The 27,343-nt window shown below is 48.0% G+C and overlaps 1 protein-coding gene across 1 annotated transcript; it reads right to left on the bottom strand.

Annotated features, from left to right (window-relative positions):
• Nucleotides 1-730: 730 nt before the first annotated feature.
• LOC144166123 (glutamate receptor ionotropic, kainate 2-like) lies at nucleotides 731-16,920 on the bottom strand. The gene is made up of 3 exons (XM_077695741.1): nucleotides 16,467-16,920; nucleotides 7,114-7,367; nucleotides 731-1,029 (listed from the first exon to the last, which is right to left on the bottom strand). Exons 1-3 carry the CDS (start codon nucleotides 16,614-16,616, stop codon nucleotides 816-818), a joined length of 618 nt encoding a protein of 205 aa, XP_077551867.1. The 5' UTR covers nucleotides 16,617-16,920; the 3' UTR covers nucleotides 731-815.
• Between the last annotated feature and the right edge of the window lie 10,423 nt (nucleotides 16,921-27,343).

Genomic DNA, 27,343 nt, shown 5'->3' with positions numbered 1-27,343 from the left:
TGTTCAGGACATATTAATAGAAATTAAGAAGAAGAAATTGGTGTGGGCAGGGCATGTAATGCGAAGGCAAGATAACTGTTGGTCAATAAGGGTAACAGAGTGGATCCCTAGAGAACGCAAGCGTGGCAAAGGGCGGCAGAAATTTATATGGGCTGATGAGATAAAGAAGTTCGCGGGGATAAATTGGTCGCAGTTAGCCCACGACCGGGATAATTGGAGATCTATGGAAGAGGCCTTTGCCCTGCAGCGGGCGTAGATATGGTGATGATGATGATGATGATGATGATCATTACTAAGCAACTCTATGCGCCATCATTCATACGTCGTAACTTTGCTGATTGGAAAGACCCTGCCATCCCATATTTGTCACTGTAACCGATCCTACCAAATTTTAAGAACCTATGGACCCTAACATTACAATTTAAATTGACCAAAAATGTTTTTAAGCGCGTATGAATGTCTTTCAGAACTGTTTGTTGCATTAGCTGTACGCTAATTTTTATTTTTGCCTCTCACCAACATGTACTTACTCATTGGCATAAGACCTGTTGATACCATTGTTTTGCGTTGTATTCTTGTTCATTGTCCCGCATCCCCCTATGTGATGTCCTCCCAGTGAGAGCCTCAAATGGTGTTTTAAATAAATAAATAAATAAATGCCTGTTCTTCTTTTTTTCTTTACTCTCCAAACACCGTTTCCTTGGGCGCACGTGCCAGCACAAGAGAGCCCCGGAACTTTCAGGAACAAATCTATCAGTCGCTTGACACCACGTTTCAGCTGGACTTTGGGTGCCAGAATGCATTACGGACGCCGATCACTTGTTTCTTCGGGTGGCGGCCATGAGCTCGAGTATAGCGGCCAGCGTGGCCGCCGCCAGACCCCCGCTGAGAAGAAGGAAGGGGCCCTCCAAGTTGGTCACCGCCAGTGGGTGAACTCGGGGCTCCTCGTGGTGCGACCGCTTGCGAGCTCGCAGCAGGGTGTGACGCAGCCACTTGGTCACCAGGCCTCCTGCCTGCAGCTGCGAGATCCTGGCACAAAAAATCGGCTCTGATCAGTTATTCCGTTACCCCTACGCGTACAAAAAATTATCGGGGCAATTCAGTCCGCTTCTGTGGTTTAAAAGAGAGAGCCTGGCGCATTATAGTGACAGGTACCTTTCGTATACATGCCTTCCCGGCCACGCCATTATCGCGACGCGCTCGTTGAGTTTACTATTTTTTTATTTTGTAGAATGATGCTTTCTCTTCCACTGCCTAGCTGTCTGCGGTAAACGGATGCAGTGGGTGTTTGAGAACGATTTGGACGGAAGACAAGCTGTTAAGTTTCAGTGCCACAACGAAACAATGAAGACCGCCGGTAGCTCATGTGCAGTTGTTGTTTAGCTTGTTAGCTTTTGATGGTTCGGCCGGGCTACGCATTATATATTCTCCGACAGCTTGGTCAAAACAGGGAGAGTTCGAGCAGGGAGGCGGCACGTCGAACGCCTCGCAAGGGTCTTCCAGCGCCACTTCAACAGCCTCGACAGGCGACCATAGCACGCTGCCTCTCTCGATGGAAGGCTCCTCTTTCGGACATCCTCCCATATCCCAGGGAGGTGCAAGTTGTTGTTGACCGCCGCGTTGTACCACTGTACACGCCCTACAAAGAGAGCGCTGCTAGGCCAGGGCATGCAAATAGAACCATTAAGTGTGATTTTTTTTTTCATAAGTCAACTTTATTAAACCGATTCCCGACAGAGCTTTTGTAGGGCCGGCTGATGCCCGTTTAGCTCTGGATCATTTCATTGAAACCAAAAGGCTCAGGAAGGGGAGTGAGCGGAGGATGTCCACAGGGCCTCCACGACTTCCACGACGCCATCTCCTGGGCGGCTGGGTCCGAACTCCCCAGGGCCTGCTCCCAGTGGGAAGCGGTAGGGAGAGGGGCGTTAGGACATTCACATAAGGAGTGACGATGAGTGTCCAGTGCGTGGAATGGGGGACAATATGGGTCGGGGAATCGATGTTTGTGTAAGGGTACGAGTTCATTTCTATGGGGGAAAGGTGTGCCTGTAGCAGGCGCCATATGTGCGTGGCCTGTGGTGTCAGTGATGAATGAGGAGGTGGTAGGCTTCTCCTGAGGAAGGGGTATTGTTGTGAAATGCCGCGATAAGTAAGCTACGTCCGAGGCAACAAATCAAATGCCAAGGCTGATCTACTTTATAATTTGTGTCCGAGGCCATAAAACCGCATTGCAAGGCTGGTCCACTTTATCGTTGAGTGGTCAACCACCACATATGCGGGGAAAAAGAATTTTAACGCGGTAGAGTTATTAGGCTCATGTTTCGATTTTCCCGTGGCCGCTAGCCGTTCCCTAACAGCAGTGCTCTGAAGCGTCTGTGGAAATACGTCATCGTTCCCACCCGGACGCTACGACTGAGGCAGCGAAATGCGAGTGCTCGCCAGAATTTTCCATATGGTGCCGCGGCCATTGAAGTGTGCGAATGGGGACAGTGATACTAGGGTGGAGACGAAAGAAATATGCATTTTCAGCTGGCGCCAAGCCGGCACCGCAAAGTTCGTTCAACCGCCCGTCGGTGGTAGCGTGTTCGGCAGACACGGTGGCCATCCAGGCCCGCAACTGGCGCCATGACAACAAAGCCTCTCCAGCGAAAGTATAAGAATGACGATATTCCGATAACTTACGTGCCGTAGCCACAGCTGGGCTATGAAATATTCGATCACCTGGTAGCATCCCATCGAACACCTAGGATCATTAACATAAGTTGAGACCTCGAGAGGCATGCGTTTTCGCTTCCTCCTTCCATCACGAAAACAGCCGCCGCGGCCGGGAATCGAACCAGCGTCCTTGGACTAAGCAGCACAACGTCATACTCACAGAGACACCTAGGCATGTTTTCCGCAGGAACTAAACCCGGCACTAACATTGGGCCACCAACAAAAACAGGAAGCAAATGATTACCGCCAGTTTCTGAAAAATGGATGGACAGGACAAGGACAGGCGATATCGCGGAATCACGTACAATCGAGGAAAGTTCCAAAATTATTATACACCGAATTCGGCATATACGAAAGTGCAAGGCACCAATTGTTGTAGGCGACTACTCTGGCAATCTTTGTGACTGCCTGACCCTCCTACATGCAGGAACGAAGAAGCGGAAGTTGGAGCCATCCTCTGAACAATCCGATTAGCGGTAGTGTCGAATAGAAGCGCAAACATCATTACAGACACTCAAAGGGCATTAGACTGTTGGCTTCAGGGAGAATCCCTAAAGTATTCGTCAAGATACTGTCATCCACAATGAACACAGTTAACGAGATCACCTGGACACCCGGACACAAGAGCCTGGAAGACAACAAGACACCGGCCATGAGGCACGCGAGCTCAGACACCGCGCTCCTTGTTACCCCGACTACCGCATCCCCCTTCCCGAAAAGCGTTGATATTGGCTGCTCATTCTAGGCCTAGGAACGCGATCCGATGACGATGAATCGCAAACTCTGTGGAGGATAAACCAACACAAGTATCTACAACTCTATGTGGGCTGCGATGTTCGGTGGGAACATCAGACATTAGAATAGAACTGCACTAAACTCGGGGAAACATCTACCCTCTGCCACGCAACCAAGTCATGTGCAAGGGTTTGCGCCGAAAACAAAAGCAAATCAGACATAACGTATTTCACTTCTATTGAGACATGGGAGGCACCCTTGGCCAGCTCGTTGCCTCAAGATCGGCGTGAGGTAATTGAGAGAGCAAAGGAGGTAGCTAATGCATCCGCGGCCCTTGAATTTAGGTTCCACACTTGACCTCCGTATCCTTTTTTACCCCATGTTTCTTAACACCGACAATTTCTTCCTCAAAAAAAAAAAAAGATCTCTTCCTCTCTCCCTTATCCAAAAAGCGAAAACGTTCAGTTCGGCTTAGACATTACTGAATAAACACTTTGAAACACTGACACTGACACGTTCTCGCTCAAACTGGCCAGTACCCCACAGCCGCAACCTTTCCCGCTGACATCTGAAGCCTCAGAAGCGCAGAGAGCCTCTATCTGGCCTCAGCCAGGGCAAGTAAAAGCCCTTGCTACTACTCTTTCTTGGCTCACTTTCAGTGCTCATAAATGCAGCAATTACATTCCAAAACTCCCCCCTGGGCGTCGAAATAGCGCTATCGCGTCGTACATCCCAAAAGATAAATATCGATGTCATTTGCAACTCTTTTTTTGGTATCCAGCTTGAGGGCATTAGGAGTGGCTCTTCGAGACGTATTTCCAGCGAAGTTCGAGAAAACTTTCATACGGAAGCATTATTTGACGAGTACCTCAGAGCACCAAGCACGTATTGCCTTGTGCTTGCACAAACAAGCATAATTGGTGTGGTTAGCAGATGTAATCGCTACAATAGTGTAAGCGAAGATCCATTTCTAAGAAAAGTCTGAAAGTTCGAATCAGAACAAAAAATACTAACAAATGAAAGTACACTAGCCAAATCAAAAAGGCCTATAATATCACCGCTCTCAGGGAATAAAAAAACAACAGCCTAGAGGGAAACAGAAAGGCAAGAAATCGCAAGAAAGCACTGAGCGCGTAACGGTGCATCTGCGAGAAAAGATATGATGGGCGAAGTTAACAGCTGTCATTGTTATTACAGTATGTATGAGATAATCGTCCCGAAAAAAAATTAAAGAGAAAAGACGTGAACAAAAAATAAATCAACTCATTAATATCGTACATACGGGCGTTTTAGCTTTTCGCCTCCATCAGACAAGCGGCCGCCACGACCGGGAAATCGAACCCGCGACCTTGTGCTCAGCAGCACAATTGCACCTTAGCCACTGAGCCACCGCGTGGGTCACTAACCTTAGGTGATAAAGGCGAAAACAACAAGAAGAGAGAAACAATCACGGAACCAGAATACACATAAAAACCGGGGCCCCTAACCTTCGCGCTTAAGGCGCTTAAGCGTGGAGCGCGATAGAGTTACCGGGTCCGTCATTTGCTGGTCATGCTCTTGAGTCACACGACGTAGTTTTCCCCGCACAACACTCGATTACATAATTGTACGGCGCCCTCTAGCGGTGAACATTCTGCGCTGCTGCTCGCATGTCCTTTATTGGGACGTCGCCTTACGGTCTCGGAGGTTTCAGTGTGCGCTGCAACGTGGCGTTACGGAATTTCTCGCCCGCGGTCGACGCCACCGATGACGCCGGCTTTTCCGCCACTTGAAGTCCTTATCTATAAAAAATCTCCGGAAATATCTCTAAAAAATCACCAAGTGCTTGACGCCTTCTTTCAGCACATAAATGCATAATTGGTGAAGTTAACAGATAACCGTCATATCAGTGTAAATATAGATTATTCTCTAAAAATTCACCAAACCAAAAATTAAAAAAAAATGCTTGAAAATTGTACTGATTGTAGTGGCATCCATATTGTAGCGGGGTAATAACGCTTGTCACTTCAGCGGAGAATCAATGCGTGGTTAATTCGAGCGCTGTCATGAAGAACAGACTAAATTAAATTTTGTCTAGTATAGGTGGCAGGGGCTATATTTACCTCACGGCTTGTCTTCCACCAGCATTCTAATCTTCTTCTAGTTACTCCTACAGCCTTGAAGCTGACTGCGTCTGTGCTATATTTATCATACTGTGCTATAAATTTCACCTATGTTTATCAGTAGCGAGAGAGCGCCGTTTTCTGTAGCAATGGGAACGCCTACAAATGTGACTTGGTAGTACGACGCTCGTAATTTGCATAACTATGTACTACTATCTTTAGAAACTTACTTGAAGAACGCGTTCATTCGGTTGGCTTTGGCTTCTTATTCTTGGTGCAGGAAAAATGGCCCGGTAGTTTGAATTTAGACCTTACAGAGCTCCAATTTGCGAGGAGATTTTTGATGGAAGTTGGTAATGTACTCCTACAGAAAATTATTTTCCACTACGTATTTTATTCTTTAGTTTCTTGACTAAGTTTAATGCAAAAGCCTCCTTAGTTAGACCGGTGGCATTCTACCACAAAACATACGCATGTCCCCATAGACCGGTCGGTCGACCGAAAAGCTCTGGTAGGATTTTTGGATGCACGGCGCATGCGTGCAACGGGGCTTCCATTGTGTCAAAACGGTTACTTGACCATCTCGAAAAAGGAACAGTTCCAGATAAGACAACAACACGCACATCGATCATGAAGGAGGAGTACAATAAGATACCTTTATCTCATAAGCCACGTATCGGTATACATTTAGATTGTTCGTCGATACGTTTACTTAGTTCACGAAAAATCTTCACATGTGTACGTCCTCCGCTTTACATTTGGGTCTTTCAAGGTCTGACGATAGATTGGACACAGTTTTAGGAAAGGTGGAACGCACCTTCAGCTTTCGCGCTTCTCTCAAGTTTGTTTTGGAAGGGACGGTAATTTTTTCTTAGTTTGTAATGCATCTGAAAAATGATGGATTGTGTGATTTTTATAACAATGTGGTGTTTCGTTTTATATAAATAATGGTTCGCGTTATCCATCGATTGCTATTTTGATCAGCTTTCTTACATTAAGCGAAGGGGCATAGTCGCCAGCCGGTAGCACCGAAGTGTAACTGGCCACCTTTGTTACATTCCGTAAAAGGCACAGATGACTACCGGTTCCACTATGTATAACCGGTACAGTGGAAACAAATCTTTCCGTGCATTGAAACAAGTTCTTTCCTCTGCTTTGCTGTACGTTGATTTCACCCTATGCGTAGTATCCGCCAATTTTTAATGTATTTTTTTAAATATGCGATGTGACGTGTCGTCTGCTTTTTCTATGTTGTTTGTCAAGCGATCATAGCTCAAGTGTCAGTCAGTGTTGTGTCTATGTCGTCGCGGTCATCACGCTGTTTCCCACCCACCGACCTAACAAATTGTGCGCCTACGTATGATGGTCGCTGCGAAATGTTGCAGTAATGCCTTATGCGTTATGGTAGACCCCGCTACACCCTGTGGTGCAGCTAGGCGAAGCGGTCGCTCACGCGGTTGGGGTACTTTTGAGGATTTGTTAAACATTGCGCCCCTATTCACACTCTATTTTTGCTCCAGCCTTTGTGGGAAACTCTAGAATTGCTGATGACGGTCCGTACTTGCGGTTGACGGGCTCAATGCAGCCGAAATCCTTGTGGAAGACAAGTACGTAGCTCTCCATGCGGAAGCTGTCTTGTGCGAAAATGAACCAATCGGGCTCGTCGATGTCTGCGTCGACTGTGATCTGGGCTGCGATGTAGGCGTAGTCTCGGCGTAGGCACTCCCGCAGCCCTTCCACGTCGCTGCGAACGAAGTTGCTCTTGCTGGACTCCATTGCTCGCAACAGCAACCGTGACACGCTGGAGTTGTCGCTCTGCGTAAATCAAGAGGATATTGTAACGGAACATGCGTGTTAAATCGTTCATTCCATCTTTATTTCCTTCTTTCCAGGGGAGGAGGGAGACGAAGCTGTTTGAAAAGCTTAACGCGGCACCGACCCCCCTCTTTTGGCAGCATAGCGGAGTTGAAATATTCATATATGCAATTTGAAAAATATGATGCGCACTTTCACTTCGTGCAGTAATAATAAAAAAGAATGTTATTTCATTTTGTAAAACACAAAACAGAAAAGCTGATATTGCACAGCTTGTGCTCGCCAAACCATGTATATTTCCACAGTTTGCCCGACACATGTGTTCCAATTTGGCAGTAATTATCCGAATTAATAAAACAGGCAACGCGTAATGTAAAGATTGTTCGATTTAGTAATCATAGGGCGTGAGAATTTTTCGCCTCTCCATCGCTCGTGCAGACCATGGGTATTTTGTCGTTGTTTTGCCACCCAGACTTAACTGTTCTCATTGCACTTTACATATTGTTTGTAAGTCATAAACAGCCTATAATTATACAAAGAATACGCTCAAGCAATTTCCTACTAAAAACATCTTGAGTGGGATGAACGTAGTGCGTGGTTGCTATGTAGCGAGGAGCTCTTTTGTAATAGATGCAGCTCTTATCAATGTTGACTGCCTGTGTGACTGACGGAGTGACTGACTGACTGGGCTGACTGGCTGACTAATTGCTTGACGGAATAACTAACTGACTGACTGGATATGTGACTGACGGACTAACTGGCTGACTGACTGCCTAGGCTGACCGACTGATGGACTGACTGACTGGTCTGACTGACGGACGGATGGACTGACTGGACTGCCTTACAGACTGGTGGACGGACTGACTGACTCGACTGACTGACTAACTATCTGACTGACTGACTGGGCTTACAGACTGACAGACTGACTGACGGACCAACTGATGGGCTCATTGACTGACTGACTGACTGACTGACTGACTGACTGACTGACTGACTGACTGACTGACTTACTAAAAATTGCTGTGCTTTAGCTTTGCTGAACCAGAGTTGAGACCGAAAGCTTCACTGCCCTGGCTAGGCCCATTGTCGAGGTGCGGTTTCGCAATAATATACAGACAGGTTTTCAATGAATACAGTGTTTATTCATCATCTTTGTTTGCCTCACGGCGTTGTTTAAGCCTCGCCGCTGCACGGGCAACCGCAGCTGGATGTTCGTCTTCCTCCATCGCACACGGCTCTGCGCCGCACGTGGCCTCATTTGCTTTCCTTTGTGGCGCGCAATTATCGCTGCGGCGACGGCCTCCTCGCCTTCCTCCGCCAGGTGGTGACACGTGTTCCGCGTAGGTCCCTGTTTCCTCCTCGCCTTATCTCCCCCTGTCATCGGGTCGCCGCTCCGTGCCGGGCACTTGCGCAAGGGGGTGGGGTTTGACCTCTAGCTCCCAAGGTCAAAACTGGTCACCCCGCGAGGACTGCCCGAAGTAGCGTAGTGTAGCTGTCGCTACAAAACTTACGGTCTTGCTTCCCGACTTACTGGGCTGACTATCTGATTGACGGACCGAGATGACTGACGGACTGAGTGACGAACTGACTTGACTGTCTGACTGGGCTGACTGACCGGGCTGACTCACTGACTCACGGGCTGGCTGACGGACTGATTGGATTGTCGACTGGGCTTGACTGATGGAGTGAGTGACTGACTGAATGACTGGAATGTCTGACTGGGCTGATTGACTGGCTGACGAACTGACTGATGGAGTCATTGACTGGCGGACTGACTGGACTGGCTTACTGACTGACTGAAGGACTGACCGACTGGTGGACTAACTGTCTGACTGGATGTGTGACTGCCTGACTGACTGACTGACTGATTGACTGGACTGACTTACGGACTGACTGCCTTACGGACTGATTAGAGACAGACTGACTGACTGACTGGGCTGACTGACTGAATTACGGGACTGACAAACTGACTGACTCATGACCTGGCTGGCTGACAGACTTACTGACTGACTGACTGACTGGCTGACTGAAGGACTGACAGATTTACTGATTGATTGATTGTAGGGTTTAACGCGCCGACGTAATGCGGGCGATGAGGCGCGTCGTAGTGGAGGGCTCCGGAGGCTCCGGCGGATCGAACCCGCGTCCTCGTGCTCAGCAGCAGAACGCCTTAGCCACTCAGCCGCCGCGGCTGGTCTGACAGATGTACTGACTGACTGACTGACTGACTGACTGACTGACTGACTGACTGACTGACTGACTGGACTTACTGCCTTCCGGGCTGACCACAGATTGACTGTCTGACTCACTGGCTGACTAAACTGAGTGACTATCTGACTAAAGGACTGAGATGACTGACTGGCTGACAGACTGACTGACTTACTTAAAAACTGACGGACTTACTGACTCACTGGGCTGACTGACTGCTCGGCTGCATCACTGACTGACTTACTGACTGACGGACTGACTGACGTATGGATCGCACATCGGTTAAACAAAATAGGGCACAGAGCTGGAGTTCTGGTTGTAATGTCCGCTCCACTCAAGCTTGCGAGGCCTTGCAGAGACACATGTCCTGTACAAAAAGAAAATACTGACTATAGCATTGGGCACCAAAACAAGTACGTAGAATGCGCTTGAGGGGTTGTATACCGTGTTTCGTTAGACTGTTGAAGGGTATATATAGGACAGACGGCACGTTTTGTCAACTCCAGGTTACGCGAACATCAGAATAACGTACAGAAACGGAAGGATGGGACCCTGTCAACTCACTGTGGTGAACGCCCCCAGTGTGAGCCGTACTTTCAAAAGTCTGTGATATTGTTTCATGACTCTGATCAGCGCACGCGTGAGATAGTGGAGGCAGCTGAAATGCAACTAGGCGATTTCCAATGTGTCAGTACAACATCCGTAGCCTTGTCAGATAAGGAGGCAGTGTTCTTAAAAAAGAACTGGTCATGGTAATGACTGACACGTGTGGGACAGCGCCGAGTGATTCAGTCATTCTAATCTCTGTATAATCGTAACCTTTTCTGTATGACTTGTCTTTTTGCTGGTATATATTTCACCCCGATTCAATAAAATTCAGTTGGAAGTAGCGCTTGTCATTGTCTTCTGTGTCCGTGTGTTTTTATGCGCTTAAGATGAGCGTTATGGAATATCGACCAGCCCGAACGCAAGCCCTTCTTGACGGACTGACTTGACTGACTGACTGGGCTGACTGACTGATAGACTGAGTGACTGACTCGGCTGACTGACCGGGCTGACTTACTGACTGATGGCTGACTGAAGGACTTATTGGACTGTGTCTGGGCTTGACTGATGGACTCAGTGACTGACTGAATGGCGAATGACTGACTGGGCTCACTGACTGGCTCACGGACTGACTGAGGGACTGACTGACTGGCGGGCTGACTGGACTGACTTACTGATTCAAGGACTGAGTAACTGATGGACTAACTGTCTGACTGGCTGTGTGACTGACTGAGTGATTGGATTGACTGACGGACTGACTGCCTTACGGACTGATGACGGAGTGATTGACTGACTGACTGACTGACTGACTGACTGACTGACTGACTGACCTACTCGACTGACAAGCTGACTGACTCATGGCCTGACTGACTGACGGACTAACTGACTGGGCTGACTTACTGACTGATGTACTGACTCGACTGACTGGCTGTGTGACTGCCTGACCGACTTAGCTGACTGACTGACTGACAGACTGACTGATTGGGCTGACTGACGGACTGACTAGACTGACTGCCTTTCCGACCGATGACAGACTGTCTGACTGACTGACTGGCGACTGGGCTGAGTGACTGACTTACTAGACTGACTGAATGACTAGACTAGTTGACTGGGCTGACTGACAAGCTGACGGACTCATGGACTTACTGACTGCTTGAAAGTCTGACGAACTTGCTAACTGACTGACTGGGCTGATTAACTGGTCTGACTGACTGACGGACTGACTAATGTACTGACAGAGTGACCGACTAACTGAAAGACTGTCTGACTGACTGACTGACTGACTGACTGATGGACTGACTTATTGGCTGACTGGCAGACTCAGTAGACTGACTGAGCGGACTGACTGACGGACTAGGCTGATTTTGACTGGGCTGGCTGATGGACTGGGCTGAATCAATGACTGACGGACTGACTGATGGACTCACTGGACTGTCTGACTGAACAAACTGACTCATGTATTGAGTGGAGGGACCGACTGACTGACTCGGCTGACTGAATGGGCTGACTGACTGACAGACTGAAGGACCAACGTACCGACTGGACTGACTGGGCTTACTGACTGACGGATTAAATGACTGACTTACTGGGCCACGTGACTGACTGATGTACGGACTGACTCAATGGATGGCTTACTGGTGGACTGACTGACCTACTGATTGAATGTACTGACGATTGACTTGAATGCCCGGACGGACTTTGCTGACTGGACTGATTGTACTGACTGACTGACTGGATTGACTGGATGACTGACCAGCTGGGCTCACTGAACTGGCTGAATGTACTGAAGACTGATTGGACTGGCAGAGTGACGGACGGGACTGACTAAACGACCAGATTGACTGGACGAGACTGACTGAATGATCCGACTGACCGACCGTCTGATATGGGGCAGACTCTTCCAATCAGAAACTGTTTTGGAAAAAAAGAATACTTGGAAATGATGGTACGGGGAAATATAGGTTTCATGCTGTGACTAAGTTTATGACTAGAAGCCATGGTTGTCGCCTGTGTTTTGTAATCTTGGGTAGGAAAACCTAGTCTGCAAGAATGCAGGAGGTGGAAAAGTGAAGTCGTGCAGATTTCCTTGGGTCAACCAGGAGTAACACATTCGAATCTGGCTGCATGGCCGATAGCTAGTCACAGTAGTTGTATCGACTGTATGTAAATCGACCAGCCAGTCGTTTTATTCATATTTTCTGTATGTTAGCAACTGAATGCGGGTTCACACAACGCTAGAGAGCTTTGGAGAATTATGAACAATAGATTTACACGTTCCAAGTTTTGGGAAACTAGAGGAACGACCGAATTTCTGTTTTAACAAGCCTAATGTTCTTCAGGCCGCACAACATACGCCATTGATGTGGTGCCCAGCTAATGTTTGATGTGATTTTTGGAAGATGGTATTTGTCTACTGGGTATTAGTGTAACCGCCTACATTATAAATAAATTTGAATTTCAGGACTTTGTTATTCACCCATAAATATGCAGATTTATCGAACTTAATTACGATTTGCTGCTATTTTCATTCTTTTATTATATAGTTTATGGTATTACACAAGTCAAGCTGGTAAGAAATAAAATTTATGGTATTAAGAATTATGCAGCCGACGGCAAATAATTTATCAGAGATGCCAGGTTGGATGCTTTGAACTATATCGGGAATATAGACACTAAATAACACTAGCCCCGAAACTGGCCCTTGCTGCACTACCGACCACACCCTCGAATAACCAGAGGTGGAACCATTGATTTCGACGTACTGTTTGCTATTGTATAAACCAGTTACTACCCAGTTAATAATTTCCGGAGGAATGCCAGTAGCCTTCATTTCGTTAATTAGTTTCAAGTGAGCGACCTTGTCAAAGCATCTGGAAGAGTGCATTGCAATAACATCCACCTACGCAGCTTTGTCGAGGGTTCTGGGAAACTTTAACAGTTTTTAATAATGGTGGGAGGTAGAGAATCCCCGTCGGGAGCCATCTTGCGTATTGGAAATTGCATTGTTTAGTTCAAGAAAAAATTTAAATATTTCAGTAAATACGCTTAAGTAATTTACAAGGAATACAAGGTACCGGTCTGTAATAGCGAACTAATAATATGCAAAGTTTGCGCTGCTAATAAAGAGAAAACGTGACGGGATTAAACATCGCTATACATTGCCGTCGCCCGCGTAGCGCGAGAATAAAAACTACTGCCCGACTAAGAAATTTCGTGCTCTTTCGCTTTGTGAAGAATTGTCTCCAGCGCAACTAGGAGCAAAGTAAACAAAACAAGCCCCAATACGAAGTCGGTGTGATTATATAGTCGTCCTAGTGGGTAATTTCAGTATTTTTTCACGATACCTAAATTAGCTTGAGAAGTAGAAAGCACTTGCCAGAAACGTGGCTTTGCCGCAAGATTCAATTTTGTCGACGCGACTTTTGTGCATGCAATTGACTTTTGACGCATCACTTCGGCTTCCCGCTCTCGAAACTCAGGGTTAGAGCATTCATGGCGTTGCCGTTCTCTGGTGAGCTGCCGTTCCAGGTAAGGACTTCACTGTAGAGTCTCATATCATCTTTTGTCCTCCCCACAATCACCTAAGCCTCGACCGAAACGGTCGCCCTAGCTCGAAAGGGAGGGCGTGTAACGAGACGACGACGAAGTGGAGATTGGCTCACAGCACTTGTGTTGTTCCACTTTCCTGTTGTCCTGCCTGTTTCGCGCAGTGTTTTTCTCAAGATCGCAGTTGGCCCCTACCTCCAACAAAGATGTGCGTGGAACGTAGAGGGGCTTGAGATCTACAATGGCTGACATCTTGTAAATAATTCCTTAACATTCAACTATCCTTCCTGTCAACTGTTCTACCCCCACGTCACAATAGTGTGTATAATTTCTTCAATCAGCCCTTTGACGTATTCCCTCTTTTATTGCCTGTGTGTGTCCGCCAAATTTTTGATGTCAAGGTCATTAATCGCGTCTCAATGACCTTCAGTCGCCGGCGCGCCAGCCGCGCATTTATTATCGCGTCGCTCGATCGCAGTGTCGTCACCGCGGTACCACGTGACTAGGCGAAGGTGCTCATGCTTGACGTTGGGCAAGTTAGGAACTCATATTTAAAACTTCGTATTGTGCTTGTTCAACGCTGCAAATGACAACAACTTCTACCATGGCTTAGCCATTGCGGATCGCAACCTCGAGAACGAGTTCCATCGTCTGAAGGAACACCTGTTGGACACGGTGGGGAAATCCGTAGTGGAAACCTTACAACCGACGTGTCGTGACAAAATCATTGTGGAGCGTTGACCGTAAGGTCTCTCCTCGATCATGCTGAAGCCGTCGTTCACGATCAGGCATTGTGTGGGGCCGACGTCCTGTGCTTCTCGGAAACGTGGCTTCGAAGAGGCCCTGCAGAACGAAGTGGATACCACTTCGTAACTACACAACAGCATTCGAACCCTACTCGAGTCGGTGTCGTCGCCGTTTGTCATTGACCGACCTCGCAGCGCTGGCGCACGTGCCCGAACGCGTCTACGGAGTCGGAGATGCGTGCGCCATCGCTTTGACTTGTCTGCAGAAAGCAAGTGTGTACATTAGACCAGAATCGTCCGAAGACGACGTGCGTAGGTTCATGAACCAAGGGTCAGGTTAACTGCGGCCTCATAACAATGTACCGCGACTAATGTGTGTAGAATTCAACGTGGACATCTCCAAGTTCTCGGACAAGTGAATGAAGCGCTACATGATGTCCAAGCAGGACATGTATCTCAAAATGCAAGTTAACAAGTTCACCAATCTACAGCCGTCCTGCGTTGGCTTGACCTTTGCAACAAGCTCTGTAGCCGTCACTATTTCAGGACCGCTAACCGGGTACCACAGCGACCATAAGGCAATCATGTGCAGGTGCAAAGTGCGCAGGAAATAACGGGATTGTAAAGCGAACATGCTTTTAAAGCAAATGTTGATGTTGAAATTCATATTAAAATAATTTTTTGCTTGTACCGTGTGGGTGTTAATTGCGTCCTTATGACATGCGTGCGAAAAATGAAAGTGGCTTTTATACTAGTGTTGTACATTATTGTCAAGTCACCGATTTTTTTTGTAGCCTGCAAAGCTTGTAACCTACATTTTTTTGTAACCTTTGTTTTTGTTTTCGTCGTAACATTTTTTTTTCTTGAAACCTGTGGTTGTAAATTGCAACCTTCTTACATGCATGCTGAACATGAACATGAATTCTATTCCACTTTGGTACATTACTATGAAATCAGCATTTTTTTATATTTGCGGGCAAAGCTTGTAACCTACGTTGCATGTAACATATACTTTTGTTCCCATAGGCTTTTAATGTTTTTTGCTTGTAACCTTTGGTTGTAAATTGCAACCTTCTGATATGCGTAATGAAAATATACGCGATTTCTATTCCAGGTTGGTACATTATTGTCAACTCACCGATTCTTTCCATCACTTGTAACCTATGTTTTGTTTCCGTAAGCTTGTATCGTTTTGTGTTACATTATGTGTTACATTCCCGCAGCCAACATAATCTCTACCATTACTCTCCAACGAAAAATTAAGCGACGGTATGAATTCTAGGCTCTACAAAAAACACGAAACGCCGGTGGAATTCACGCGGATAAAACATTCGAAAATCTATTGTTTCCTGTGCACAGCTGCTAAACCTAAAACGCTGTATGTTCAGGTATACGAGAGTATGGATATAGATTCTAGTTCTCATAATAATATATCTTAATGCTTTTGGCTTCATAGAGCACATAAAATTTCGCTGTAAGGCCGGAACGGTTCTGAAGAGTCTCTCTAGCTGTTATGGGCGCCAAGGCAAAGCTCGTAGCGACTTTGAGCATACCGTAAAATTAGACTTTGTTGATGTACTCTCTAGCTATTCAATTCTGCCACTGCACTAGAATTTATTCTGGCCCGTCAACATCTTGTTAGAAAAGCTGCCGGATCAATAACTGCTTTTTTCTAATCAAGCAGTGCCACTGTGGAATAACTTTCCTCGTAGCACAGATTCGTGCAATTCTGCCAAACGATTGTGTTACCCACTTTCATTCGAGCGACCAACATCCTAAACATAGCTAAGCTGAATTCGTACACGTAGGTGCTGTTAGAAGTTCCGTTCGCAGTTCGATTTTCAAGGCAACATTTTGTTGCCTTCTCCCCTGCTTGTCCATGGGCCATATTTTTACTACAGCACTTTCCTGCATTTATGCTTCCACTGACTTACCAGTGCGCGAGTGTGAAATAAACGGGACATTTAAACGTCAGTCGAGGAAAGAATTTTCCACAGAGCGTCTTAGTGCAACAGAATTCGCTTTCGTGAAGCTAGGTCAGAGTGCAACTCACCCTGAGGAGATTGTGTTCAGCGGCATCCCATATGGTGCCGCAGGTGAAGCGACCTCGGTCCACCTCCGAGGCAAGCTTGGCGAGAGTGTCGATGGCCTCCTCCAGGCCTGGTTCAGTCATGTACGAGATGAGGTTTCCGCTGTAGCCCATCAAAAGGACCTGACCGCACAGTATCCACGCGCCTAGCAGAAGCCGCCGACGCCACGACTGGGGAACCCGCACGCCTGCGAGCCGGAAAGGGCTCTTCACAAAGGGCTATCACGCAGCCATGACAAAGTTAGATACTGCTCGGCGCTTCTTAAATGCTCTTCTTTTTTTCAGCGTACCTCTGTAACAAACGCTGAAGCCTGACGTGTATAGGGCCACTTTTGCTAACCCCTACACTCTTAAGAATAATACACATTTATACCTGAAAACAACGCTCGACAAGGCGTGCGTGCGACAACGCCCCCGCGGTGAGCCACTGCCGTATGGGAAACATTGGCAAGCAAATAACTATAAATTTTGATCACTAAGATGTTATTCCTTTCATGCTCGAAGCTTCAGGGTTGCGTAAAAAAGCAAACAAGGCGATAAGCGTGAATGCCGTTTAAACATAGAGCGCTCTTGTTTACGAGACAAGCGCCCAATCAAGCATCCTTTTATTGCGTGTTTGTCTCTTAAGCTTCAGCGTCCTACGTTAGTGCAACCTGAATCCGCACCAAGAACAGAAAGCAGATGCCTCATCCCGGACTCCGCCAAGACGAGTTGCATTGCCCTCCGTCCCGCATATCAGTGAAGCCTTTGCACGCATTTTCCAAAAACACGGTGTGCAGACCGCGCATGCGTCCCCTAGTAATCTGCGTTTCCAGCATGTCAAGATGAATGCTCCTTACCCGGCTTCAAATGTCGGGGTGTTTTTCCCAACATTCCGTGCGCAGAGCCCAGCATGGGGCACCGTGTGTATGGTGGCGACACCGCGCACCCTGAGATCCCCCACGCAAAATGTGACTAAACGTAGCAAGCAGTTTTAAAGTCAAGGGTAGAGGCCTCGAACCGTGGACGTCGGAGCACTGGTCAAGCTCCGGCCGGTGGACTTCCCGTTTTTCTTCCAGGAAGGGAGTTCCGGGACCTCACTGGTGAGCAAGGTAAAGTTAGTCAGGAAAGTACCCCACTTTGTGTTTTTTTTTCTATGCCGTATTTTTTTTTTTAAAATTCCCTAGAACCAATGATCGGCCCCCCAAAAGGGGCCGCACCGAAGCAAACTTCTCGCCTTTACTTGGCAGACCATTCTCGATTCCCGAAAATTTCCCCCGGTTCTTATTCACTGAATCCGACGACGAGAGCAACCCAGTGACATCCGTCTTCCTCATTCTCAGGTTCATTGAAAGTGTTATAGGCAAGAACTACAATGCAATTTGAGAAATCCTTGTCTAAGTTAACAACCAAGGTCAAACAAGAAAGTTCCTTGATCAAAACGTAGATGCCGATCTACAAATCAAAGTCACTCACCACAAATCACTGAATACGTCTAAGGGCGCCGTATGAGAATTTCATGTACAGAATTAAACCTAATCCGACCTCTTCGAGGGCCGGCGCGACCACGGCGTGGTTGGAGAAAATCAACGCGCAGAGAAAATCTTGAAATTAAGACGAAAAATATAGTACCGACCTTTCCCCGCAGCCCCCTACCTGAATTTCATCCGATGTTCCGTTCATCCATACGAGGAGTTCCTTTTTTGTAGAGTGGAAACCGCATTCTGGAACTAAGTCAGTTGTGTGTACGAGATTTCGGCGTACGATAAAGACCCTCAGGTGGTCAAAATTAATCCGGAGCTCTCCACTACGGCGCGCCTCATCGCCTGCGTTGCGTCGGCACGTTAAAACCGTATACAATCAATCAACTAAGTCAGTTAATACTGCAGTTGAAAGAAAACCCGGCAACTTTACCCTATAAAAACGTTTGCAGAAAAATAAGACAGGTAACGCCGGCGAACATGTACGCAGGTCGTATTTCGTATGCCAAAGAAGCCAAATATTGTTGTGACGCCCACCAAAATGACCAAAATTCATTGTATCTGCTTTTGGTGTCTGTTCGCACTGTTCTGTTGATGATGCCGGAAGTTTCTTTGCTTTTTGGAGCTAACGTAACATGGAATCGGAAAGTAAATATAAGATCGGAAAAAGATCTGTCTCCAGACGTCTACGACAAAGTGAGCAGAAGAATCGAACGAAATGAAACTGGGAGATGTGAAACAATCATTACAGTTCGTCTCCCTCGCCATTACAGTGTGAATGTGGTTATTTGTTGTTTGTTTACTCCTAGATTTACTACTTCGTAACTTTACTAATCAGCCGCCGCTTACAAACTCTGGCCAAACCCCCCCCCCCCTCCCCCCGTGGGTACAAGACACTGTGTTAAGGTTAAAAAGAAGGAGATGTGACCAGACTGCTTATGAAGCGTTTTTGAAATTCATGGCAAGACAATGAAGAGCTTCCTTACTGCGTGTGTCTTCAGGTGTGCCCACAAAAATGATCCTGCGGAAACCTTCGAAGACAGATGTTATGCCACCAAGATGACTCACCTGCTCTTCAGGTATAGTTCTAGTGTTCTTGAAGCCCTATTGCATATGTTTAATGGCCTTCCCTCCAAAACTGCACCGTACCATTCTTGAAAGTCGATTTCAATAAAGTTCTTACACGAATGCCGCATAAATTGAGTGCTTCAATTCAACACAAGCCAAATTCAAAGTTATCCTAATACTGATGCCATCCGAAGCATAATTCTTCATTACAAAAAGAGACGCCGACCAGTCCAAACAAAACGAACTGACGTTTCGGCTTCCAGCACGGAAGCCTTGTTCGCAATGAATGCATCACCAAAAACTCGCACCTCCCCTCGCGTGAATCCTGTGTAGATGCGACGCATAGGCGGAGCGGCGAAGGGAACGCGCTTTATAGCGCGCATTACGTTGAGGGGACTGCGTAAGCTGGTCCCAGTCGATGACGACGTTGGCGTACTTGTAAAGCGGCGTGGACTCTAGGTGTTTGAGCCAAGCGTGGATGTTGCTTCGCCGGAGAACGGCACACCGGTTATATGCGCAGCGCGCCCGAATTAGAGGAAGCCGCGGAAGAGAGAGTACGGCACATACGCCGGCCCCAGCGCGTCTGCCGCGGCTATGACGCAACGTGCCGCGGCTATGACGCAACGCAATCCAACACAATCCACTTTAATCCAATCCAATCCAAATCCAATCCAACCAAATCCAAGCCAAGCCAAGCCAAGCCAAGACAATCCAATCCAATCCAATCCAATCAAATCAAACCAAATCCAATCCAATGCCCCTCGCGAGAGAGTGTTCGTTATCGGAGAGGAGAGGGGGTGAGCGGCGGCGAGCGGCGGAGAGCGCAGCTCGCGCGGCGAGGAGAATGGCAGAGGGGTGGACAACGCCGACAACAACGACGACGACGCCGGAGGGACAAGGCGAGTGAATCAGATGCTCTGCATCTAAAAGTGGGTCGTTTAAGTGGGGTTGAGTAATCGCCGCAAAGAGCGTGCGTAGATCGGGTTTTGATGTACGTCGTTACGATTAACTGTGCTAGATGTGGTCTGAATGATTAGTGATTCCAGAGGAAGTCGTGATGCTGTCATTTTTTCTGTTGCGACGATTCTTGCGTTGTCCCAATCAATCTTTTGGTTATTCACGACGGCGTTTTCGGCTAAAGCATTGTTGCGGACGCTCTTATTCTTTAGGTCGCGGGCGTGCTGCTGCAGACGATTCTTATAATTCCCAGATTCTCCGATACAAACGCCGCTGCAGTCTGCGCAAGGTATCTCGTATACCACCTCGGGGAAACGTTCTTTGGGCAAGCGGTCCTTGACTCTTACGAGCCCATGGCGCATCTTTTTGGCTGGAACGTGGGCCAGCTGCACGTCATATTCCCGTAGGACACGTGCCAAACATTCGCTTGTTCCTGAAATGTATGGTACAGGAGCTCGCTTCATCGGGGGAAGTTGGCGTTCGGCTGCACTTATGAAATGCCTCGGGTAACCGCAGCTAGGCAGGTCGTCCCGTACCTTTTCCGTGTCCACCGCCGCATCCTCGGGCCTCAAGCACAATCGTTTTGCACGCTGCAGTAGCGTACTAACAACAGCCCTGTTGTGGGAAGCGGGGTGCACGGAGCCGAAGTCCAGGTAGCGGCGTGTGTGTGTATCCTTAGGGTACACGCTGAAACGTAGCCTCTGGCCATGCCGAGACACGAGAACGTCTAGGAACGGAAAGTCGCCATTGGCCTCCTCTTCTAACGTGAACTGAATGGCACGTTCCATTCTCTTGAGGTGGTCCAGCAAGCTGTTCGCCGCGTCTTTCTGAACGACGCAAAAACAATCGTCGACATAGCGGAGGAATACTTTCGGATGAGGGGCAAAGGAGGCTATCGCCCACGCTTCCAGCGCTTCTATGGTCAGGTTCGCTGCCGTGAACGAAATACCAGCACCCATTGGAGTCCCCTGCCTTTGATTGTAGAAATGGCCCATAAAAACGAAGTAGGCATTGTTGAGGCCAAAATCCAGAAGCCTGCGTACGTCTGGTACATCGATAGGGGATCTCTGGGCCAACGTCTCATCAGCCTCGAGAACAGCGGTGCATACGTCTACAGCCAGGTCAATCGGAACGCTCGTGAACAGGGACTTCACGTCGAATGACACCAACAAGTCGTCTTCCTCAGTTACGGTGTTGCGAATCTTCTCGACGAAATCGAAAGAATTACGAACGTGAGTGGTCCCTTGACCGACGAGCGGAGCCAGAACTTGGTGCAGGAACTTCGACAGGCTGTGCAGGGAAGAAGGTGTATAATCAACAATGGGGCGCATTGGGAAGTCTGGCTTATGGATTTTTGGAAGTCCATAGATCCATTGTGGCTGAGCAGCGTGTAGTAGAGTGCCTTGTGGTTCGGGGAAACGGTGAGGAATACGTCGGCCTGCAGCTTTTGGAATTCTCTTTCTACTTTGAGCGTGGGATCCTTTTTGAGGCGGATGTACGTGTCACTCTTATAAAGCAAAAGACGCATCTTCTTTTCGTAGTCGGCCCTATCAAGAAGAACGGTAGCATTGCCTTTGTCGGCTGGCAGGACCGCGATGTCATCGTTTTCACGAAGACTCTTGACTCCTTCGTGTTCCACACGTGTCAATGCTGAGCGGGCAGGTGCGCGCTGAGCAGGGTTAAGGACGCCAACCACTCGAGTGCGGGCCTCTTCGCGACGAGTGTTTTCCACATGCCTGGCAGCATTCTCCATCGCGCATACTAGTTTCTTCTTGTCCGGTACAGGTCCTAGATTGAAGTTCAATCCTAGGTTGCGAACACTTTCTTCGTCTTGGCCTGTATGACAAAAAGTTATGCACAATAGCTTTTGAAGGCTCAAAAGGTCGTTTTGAACGACTGCTCGGCGAGAAGGCTGGCCAGCTTATCGTCATGGACGAGCTCGCATCTCAGGCGTTGATGCTCCGTCTTCTGATGAGTGTGAATCTGGATGCTGTGGAACTCGATGTGCCACTGGTTGGTATTCCAGGCGGCGACGAGCAGCATCGTTCTCCAGTGCGCGAATTTTCTCTTTGCGGTCCAGGATCCTGTCTTGCAGTAGCAGCCTCTCCGCCTTGCCGACCACGCTGTGACCGAAAGGCGTACACACAGGCCTGCTGAGACGCAAAGATGCGAAATCCCGTCTGGCCGGGAGGGTACGTTCGGAACAAAAAGAGACGCCGACCAGTCCAAACAAAACGTACTGACGTTTCGGTTTCTAGCACGGAAGCCTTCTTCACAATGAATGCATCACCAAAAGTGGGTTGTTTTAGTGGGCTTGAGTAATCGCTGCAAAGAGCGTGCGTAGATCCGGTTTAGATTTCGGTCGTTACGATTGACTGTGTTAGATTTGGTCTGAATGATTAGTGATTCCAGGTGAAGCCGTGATGCTGTCATTTCTTCTGTTGCAACGATTCTTGCGTTGTCCCAATCAATCTTGTGGTCATTGGCGACGGCGTGTTCGGCTAAAGCATTGTTGCGGACGCTCTTATTCTTTACGTCACGGGCGTGCGGCTGCAGACGATTCTTATAATTCCCAGATTCTTCCATATAAACACCGCTGCAGTCTGTGCAAGGTATCTCGTATACCACACCGGGAAAACGCTCCTTGGGCAAGCGGTCTTTGATTCTGACGAGGTCATGAAAACTCTGACGAGCTCACGAGTTTGAAAAGTCATGTGATTAGACCCTTGCGTTTTATTTTACTTCTTTTCTACTCACAATTAATGCATTCCGTGAGTTTTCAGAGACCGGTGTTAATTCTTTGCCACCCGTTTTAGTTAGGTGACCCAATGCTGGTACCGGAATCAGACGCGGTGAAAACACGCCGGGGTGGCCCAGTGGTTAAGGCGTCGGGCTGTTGAGCCCAAGCTGTAGGTTCGATGCCCGGCTCCGGCGGTCGTCTTTCTGTTGGAAGCAGAAAATTGAAGGGCCCGTGTGTTGACACATCGTCGCACGTTAAAGATCACCAGGTGGCCGAAATTATTCAGGAACCTTCTGCTCAGGCATGCCTCGTGAATTACCGGGATTTTATTTTTATCTTACGGTCGAAAGAAGCTTTAATGTGGTGGCCGCAGTTGCGGGCATGGCGGGTGATCGTGTCTGTCGAGTATGCTACCACTGACTTGGCGTTGAACGAACTTCACTGTGCAGGAGATTCACCTGTGCAGGAGGAGGAGATTCAGGTGAGCCCTCAAATCTTGCTGCTGCAGTCCCAGCTCCCGTCTGGCTGCGATGACATATTTCCGTGAACACTTGATGAGCACGGCTGATATCGGACGGCTAGCAGCCATGGGGAAATCGAAAAATGAGCCTAATAACGCTATCGCGTTAAAAAGTAGCCAACCCCAGCGCTTTCCATCAACTGTTTATTTCATGAAAACACACACACTTATACTCTGTTCGCGCTTTAAATATTAATCAGATCTAACTACATCAGTTTACAGTTCCGTACTTCATGGGGTCCGCAAACTTTATCTAAAACTTTACCGTGCTTACTGAACAATCTTGAGGCAGGAACTGCAGATCTGACGCGTACTTTGAAGAAAGTGTACAGATTGGTAGCGTTGTTCTGTTAGCGTTCATTTTTTTACGTCATCCCCCCAAGTAATCATGATAGCCCCTTTCGACGCAGCCTTGCAAAGCAGTTCCTTGGTGGCTTTCTTTTTTTTCTTTTCGTTTGTTTGCTACTTTTCAGTTCTTGGCGCCCCAAATAACTTTGTTCCGCATAAATTTGTATTGCATTATGTATCTCACTGTATATCTCTCAATGTATCTGTCAATGTACTTTGATGTTTTCATTTTACTGCAAAGCAGTATATATCACCCCCCCCCCCTCTAGTTTTCATTCCGGTGAAGCAGATTTATTCGGCGCCGCTACAGGGCTCCTCCTCGCCACCGCCGACCCCTCGTTTACAACGGTTATCGCAACGATTATTCCCCTCGCCACCACTGATGCCTCTACAAGTTGCGCAGTCCGCTGACAGCGGCCGTAGCCCCGTTATCAGATCATTGCGGAGAATCAACACCAGTGCGAATGGATGTAAACATAAAGTTTCATACTAATATACGCTAGAGGGGCACTGGCGCTAGTGTCTATACGAGCCGCCGAATGGCGGCTACAACCCCCTAGGAGGCGGCCATGCCTGGAGGATGCCTGATTTTCGAACATGGCTTGACCCAGACGTTATCTTGACTTGACTCAAAGTACTTTTTTAAAATACAAAAGTTAATGTTGATTAGTGTATAAATTATTAATCGTGTGAACAAATTGTACTTCTTGTTAATCTTATATTGAGGTTTAGAAGAATTCTTCTAGCAGACGGGAAGATATTTGTAAAGTGTATACACGGCTGAGCTTAGCGCAGCCGACGATTACGCTGATTAGGCGACGAAGGTTTTTTTTTTTTTTTTTTTTTTTCGTGCGAGTCGGTGATGGCGTCCGGCTGAAGCAGGGCAGCTGTACTGTATTCCCCAAATTTGCATAGTCGCGGGAGGTGACAGTGATTGTGCGTGCTCCTTGTTTACGCCAATAATTACAGGCAGCTGATTACCGGTGAAAAAGGGCAGCCTAGCCCTCACTTCTTTCGACGCTTTCTACCGTGATAAGGTGCTGACCACGACCAACTTGGTGGTGACGCACCCGCCGGACGTAGCTCCCGCGATATTGTTACGTGAACAAAAAAATTCAGGCCAATCCACCAAGTGAATGTGGTTGGAATGCAAAGCTGTAAACGGCACCCACAACGATTACCCATGAGGCGTCACCTAAATTCCCTCACGTAGCTCTACAAATAGTGAAACCAGAGAGAAGTGAAATGCACTTAACCACACCCGTTGTTACTTCAAAGAGAAATTCTTGGTAAGTATTAAATCAATGCATGATGTATGAACGGTGGTTTGTTTAGTTGTATTGGTGTAGCACATGAGTGAAAACTTTTTTTACAAAACTAAAGGAAGCTCAAACCCGGTGTTAGACGATCTCACTTCTCCGTTTCTGCCGCCGCGGACGGAGGCGACGAGATCGGCGGCATAGAAGGAAGCAGGAGCAGGATGAGGAGGAAGAAATATTTCTATTCAGATTTCTGAACGGCCCAGAGTGCGGCCCAGGGGACTGGTTCCTTCTCCACAGTGCGCGCCGCCTGTCCACCAGCTGAAGCTGGGTAGGCGGAGAGGGCTGGGCAGCAGCATCTCCCATTGCTTTTTTTGGGTAGTTGACGGAAGGACAGGAGGGTGCTCAGGGCTAAAGTCGCACACCCCGGGTATGTGGCGGAGTGGTCCTACTTCTGAGCAAAATTTATATTCAGCGTCGTAGCGATTCGGCTGCACTAAGGGAAGATACGTCGGGTGTGGGAAGGAGCCGGATTGGGTAAGGCGAAGTTAGGGTCTGTCTCTGAAGGCGATAATGCTGGGTTATGTCCCTGAACGTGATGAGCGGATGACTGTCCTCGTGCAGCTCCATAGCCGGGGAGGGGGGGGGGGGAAGGGTAAAAACGCAGGCTTGTTGGTGGGCGTGTTTGGTGCCCTCCATTGAACCGTGAGCTGGTGTCAAGATGAGCTGAATGGAACCGTTTGGAGAGTGTTTTTCTAGCACACGCAGTGCAGGTCGGGACACCCAACCCGACTGGTAATTTTGTAGGCTTTAGGAAGCGGTGACTACGTTACGAACCCCTGGTTGAGTGAGAGCCAAGGCGATGGCTGCCTCTTCTGCTGCCGTCATGACTTCGGTCTTAAGTGAGGCACACGCAAGGAGGTTAGTTCTGGAGGTAGCCACGATGATGGCGTACTGCTGCTCTCGATGTTGGGAGGCGTCTGTGTAGATAACTTAATGATCGCCACCGAGGATGGGGTCGAGCGCTTGAGCGCGTCCTTGTCGGTGGCCCCCGTCGAGTGAGGGGTTCATATTTTTAAGCAAAGGGAAAATCTTTAGTTCTTGTCGCCAAGAGTCCGGGAGTACATCAAGCGGAGTGACATTTTGTGCTGGCCATCAAGGAGTATTTGAATGTGTTCCTTGATGTGTTGTTTGGTGTGAGGGCGGACGACAAGGAGCTATGATTTCTTGCGTGAACACTGGAGGCCATAGGCTTTAGGACATTGGAGTACTAGAAGTGCGATGACATGCGTTTGTGTGAGCGTCCTTTAATTTTTGTAATTGCTAGCACACCCGCAAGGTGCTCGCAGGGCCGCTAGACGTGCCGTGGGCGGAGCGCACAGCGGCACGAGAGGTCGCGTGACGCTATCACGTGGCATTCAACGAGAATGCAGGGGGTAAACCCGTATATGTGCTGGGTGAGTACACCACCTGCCTTCGTCGTCTCCGCTTGGGCTCGTAGCTAAATCGGTTAAACAACAGGCGCTCGCTTTGGTACTCTATTAGTTCCAGGTTCGATTCCTGGCGGCGCCAGGAAATTCTTTTATTTGTTCGCGGTAGTTTTCTGTTGACACCAACAGTCGCGAAAGAACCCATGGGGGGTAGAGGTAAAAAGCTTTGCTTTAAAATTAGACGGCTGTACTTATATTCTTACTGCTGGTGAAGGTTGTTTTTGTTTTTTACTGCGAAGCAGTATATGTCTCACCCGCCAAGGATTCATTCCGGTGAAGGTTTGCTCGGCGTCGTTTCTATGATCCTCCTCGCCACCACCGACCCCTATTCACAACTGGTATGCCCCTCGCCACCACCGACGCCTGTCTCATAACCTGCGCTTACGGCTGATAACGGCGGAAGCGCTGTTACTTCATTATAGCGGACAGTCGACACAAGCGCGAAGACGTGTCAAAACGCGGCACTGCCGCCGAACGTTTAGCCGCCACTATTGCTGCCTGAAATGCCACCTCGTGTAACATTTGCGAATACCGCCCGGTTGTAGAGCAACTTGCACGTTAAAACCGCCGAAGTCAGTCCATAATTGTTCTTGACCATAGAGTTTCATAGTAATATATACTAGAGGGAAATCTGGCGCCACTGTCTAGGGGAGCGGGGCTTCGGATAACGTTCCGTCATGTACCGGGGAGGCACGTTCCACTTGTTCTTGGCATGGCTCATGAACAGGCTGAAAAGTTAGCTCTGGCTGCGCAAAAGCAACAACATTACTCTGGAAGCTTCATCAAATTTGTTTTGTTATTATAAAATTGAACCTCCAAAAAGATTAATTTGTCAGTGATTATGTAGAAGCTTCACGCACGATGAACAAAAAATATGTTGCCCTTTTTCGTTGATTTTGGCTTCAAGACAAGAAAGAAGCCATATGGCAAACTAACGCAAGTAGGCGAGGAACGTCACCAGCGGCAATGGCGCCGCTCAAGGCGGCCCTCGACCGCAGC

The sequence above is a fragment of the Haemaphysalis longicornis genome, unplaced genomic scaffold (genome assembly GCF_048455015.1).
Source record: "Haemaphysalis longicornis isolate Haplotype H1 unplaced genomic scaffold, Haemaphysalis longicornis Haplotype H1 scaffold_1, whole genome shotgun sequence".
Classification (NCBI taxonomy): Eukaryota; Metazoa; Arthropoda; class Arachnida; order Ixodida; family Ixodidae; genus Haemaphysalis; species Haemaphysalis longicornis.
Note: the sequence above shows the minus strand (reverse complement) of the source record. Positions and strands in the feature narration are given on the sequence as shown.

Coding starts and splice junctions, on each gene's coding strand:
- LOC144166123 (XM_077695741.1), bottom strand. CDS start 16,616: ATGGGCTACAGCGGAAACCTCATCTCGTACATGACTGAACCAGGCCTG. Junction 7,368..16,466: donor CTGAACACAATCTCCTCAGG/GTGAGTTGCACT, acceptor TGATTTACGCAG/AGCGACAACTCCAGCGTGTC. Junction 1,030..7,113: donor ATTGAGCCCGTCAACCGCAA/GTACGGACCGTC, acceptor TTTTTGTGCCAG/GATCTCGCAGCTGCAGGCAG.